Source organism: Trypanosoma theileri (genome assembly GCF_002087225.1).
Source record: "Trypanosoma theileri isolate Edinburgh chromosome Unknown TM35_Tth_5_V1, whole genome shotgun sequence".
In the NCBI taxonomy this organism is placed as follows: domain Eukaryota; phylum Euglenozoa; class Kinetoplastea; order Trypanosomatida; family Trypanosomatidae; genus Trypanosoma; species Trypanosoma theileri.
In genome coordinates, this window is record NW_021639847.1 from 571,535 (window position 1) to 571,899 (window position 365).

The window sequence follows — 365 nt, forward strand, 5'->3', positions numbered from 1 at the left end:
AGCGCAACGTTTACTTTCTCTTGGGTGCCGCCTTCTTCGCTGCTGGCCTCTTCACAGCCTTCTTGGCAGCAACCTTCTTGGCTGCCTTCTTCACAGCAGGCTTCTTGGCTGCGGCCTTCTTGGCAACAGGCTTCCTGGTTGCAGGCTTCTTGGCTGCCTTCTTAGCCGCTGGCCTCTTGGCTGCCTTCTTAGCCGCTGGCCTTTTAGCTGCGGGCTTCTTGGCAACAGCTTTCTTGGGAGCTGCCTTCTTAGCCGCTGGCCTCTTGGCTACCTTCTTGGCTGCAGGCCTCTTAGCTGCCTTTTTGGCAACAGCTTTCTTGGCAGCTGCTTTCTTGGGCGATGCCTTCTTGGGGGAGGCCTTCTTG

General features: G+C 57.3%; 1 protein-coding gene across 1 annotated transcript; it reads right to left on the reverse strand.

Moving 5' to 3' along the window:
• Positions 1-10: 10 nt before the first annotated feature.
• Positions 11-364, reverse strand: TM35_000053050 (uncharacterized protein; the record flags this gene model as incomplete). The annotated part of the gene is made up of 1 exon (XM_029022960.1): positions 11-364. A coding segment is annotated over one exon (354 nt), but the record flags the coding sequence as incomplete, so codon positions are not given.
• Between the last annotated feature and the right edge of the window lies 1 nt (position 365).